At 52.0% G+C, this 954-nt stretch overlaps 1 protein-coding gene across 1 annotated transcript in view; it reads right to left on the bottom strand.

Moving 5' to 3' along the window:
• Positions 1 to 522, bottom strand: part of SPZ1 (spermatogenic leucine zipper 1) — a 30,649-nt gene extending 30,127 nt beyond the window's left edge. Inside the window, exon 1 of the mRNA XM_006775578.2 lies at positions 273 to 522. Within this exon, the coding sequence (XP_006775641.2) occupies positions 273 to 522 (250 nt within the window). The remainder of the gene's footprint in view (positions 1 to 272) is intronic.
• Positions 523 to 954: the final 432 nt, after the last annotated feature.

The following is a 954-nucleotide window of genomic DNA, read 5'->3' as shown; positions in this document are numbered from 1 at the left end:
GGACGCGGGGAAGCCCGAGGGTCTACCCCGAGGTCTCCCCGTCCGGCCTTCAGGACTTCGCTGGGGCGCGTTGGGCAGGGCTTGGTGGAAGATCCCTATTGCTCCCGGAGGGTGTCATCTCCTCCCGGGACACAAATGAGTTCCGCAGCTTACCCAGGGAAAGACGCGGGTTTGGGCACCATCTCCTTTCCCAAGCTTTGAACAAAACTCGGGTCCTAGGGCGCATGCAGGTTGCGTTTGGCATTTTGCCAGGCACGAGCATTGGCCGGTACCTTCGGGAACGTCTCCAAGCCGGGATTCCGAACTACAGCGCTCAGGTCTAGGCGCAGGGAAGGCGAAGCCCTGCCTCCTGGGTTTCCCGACCCAACCCCGGCGGCCCGCCGCGGCTGCCTGGGTAGAGAGCCTCCCCACTGGGTTGAAACTGAACTTGCCCGAGCCTGATTTGTAACTCTTATTTGTTAAACTCTTGGTGTCTTGAAACATATGCCCGTTTGGAATAGGCGTCTCCAACCGGTAGTGCATCACGGCAGAATAATAGGTTTTAGCTCTTTCATGTTAATTTCTCGCTCATTCCTGCAGTTAGAAAAAAAAAAAAAGAAATAGGCAAAGCCCTCCCAGTGCTGGTCTTCCTCCTCCCAGACCATACTGATTATTAGCATGGTTGTTTCCACAATAGAATCTTCACTCTGGGGGCATTCAGGGTCAGAGATGTTCTTGCTTCCTAACACATTCAGCTTTTGACAAGCAAGGCCAGCCCCTAAGTGATGAAGAGGTTAAATTGTTACTGGTTTCTGAAACCTTCCGATTGTACTATACACTGGCCGATAATCTGCAGATAATCTGACCTCTTTGGAGTGGCCACTGGAGTTATGGCTCTGTTTTTGAGGTCTCATACTGTACTTGGCATGCATTCAAGCTGGCTTTCAGAGATGAGAAAATTGAGGTTTTAAACGT

The sequence above is a fragment of the Myotis davidii genome, unplaced genomic scaffold (assembly GCF_000327345.1).
Source record: "Myotis davidii unplaced genomic scaffold, ASM32734v1 scaffold44, whole genome shotgun sequence".
Classification (NCBI taxonomy): domain Eukaryota; kingdom Metazoa; phylum Chordata; class Mammalia; order Chiroptera; family Vespertilionidae; genus Myotis; species Myotis davidii.
Note: the sequence above shows the minus strand (reverse complement) of the source record. Positions and strands in the feature narration are given on the sequence as shown.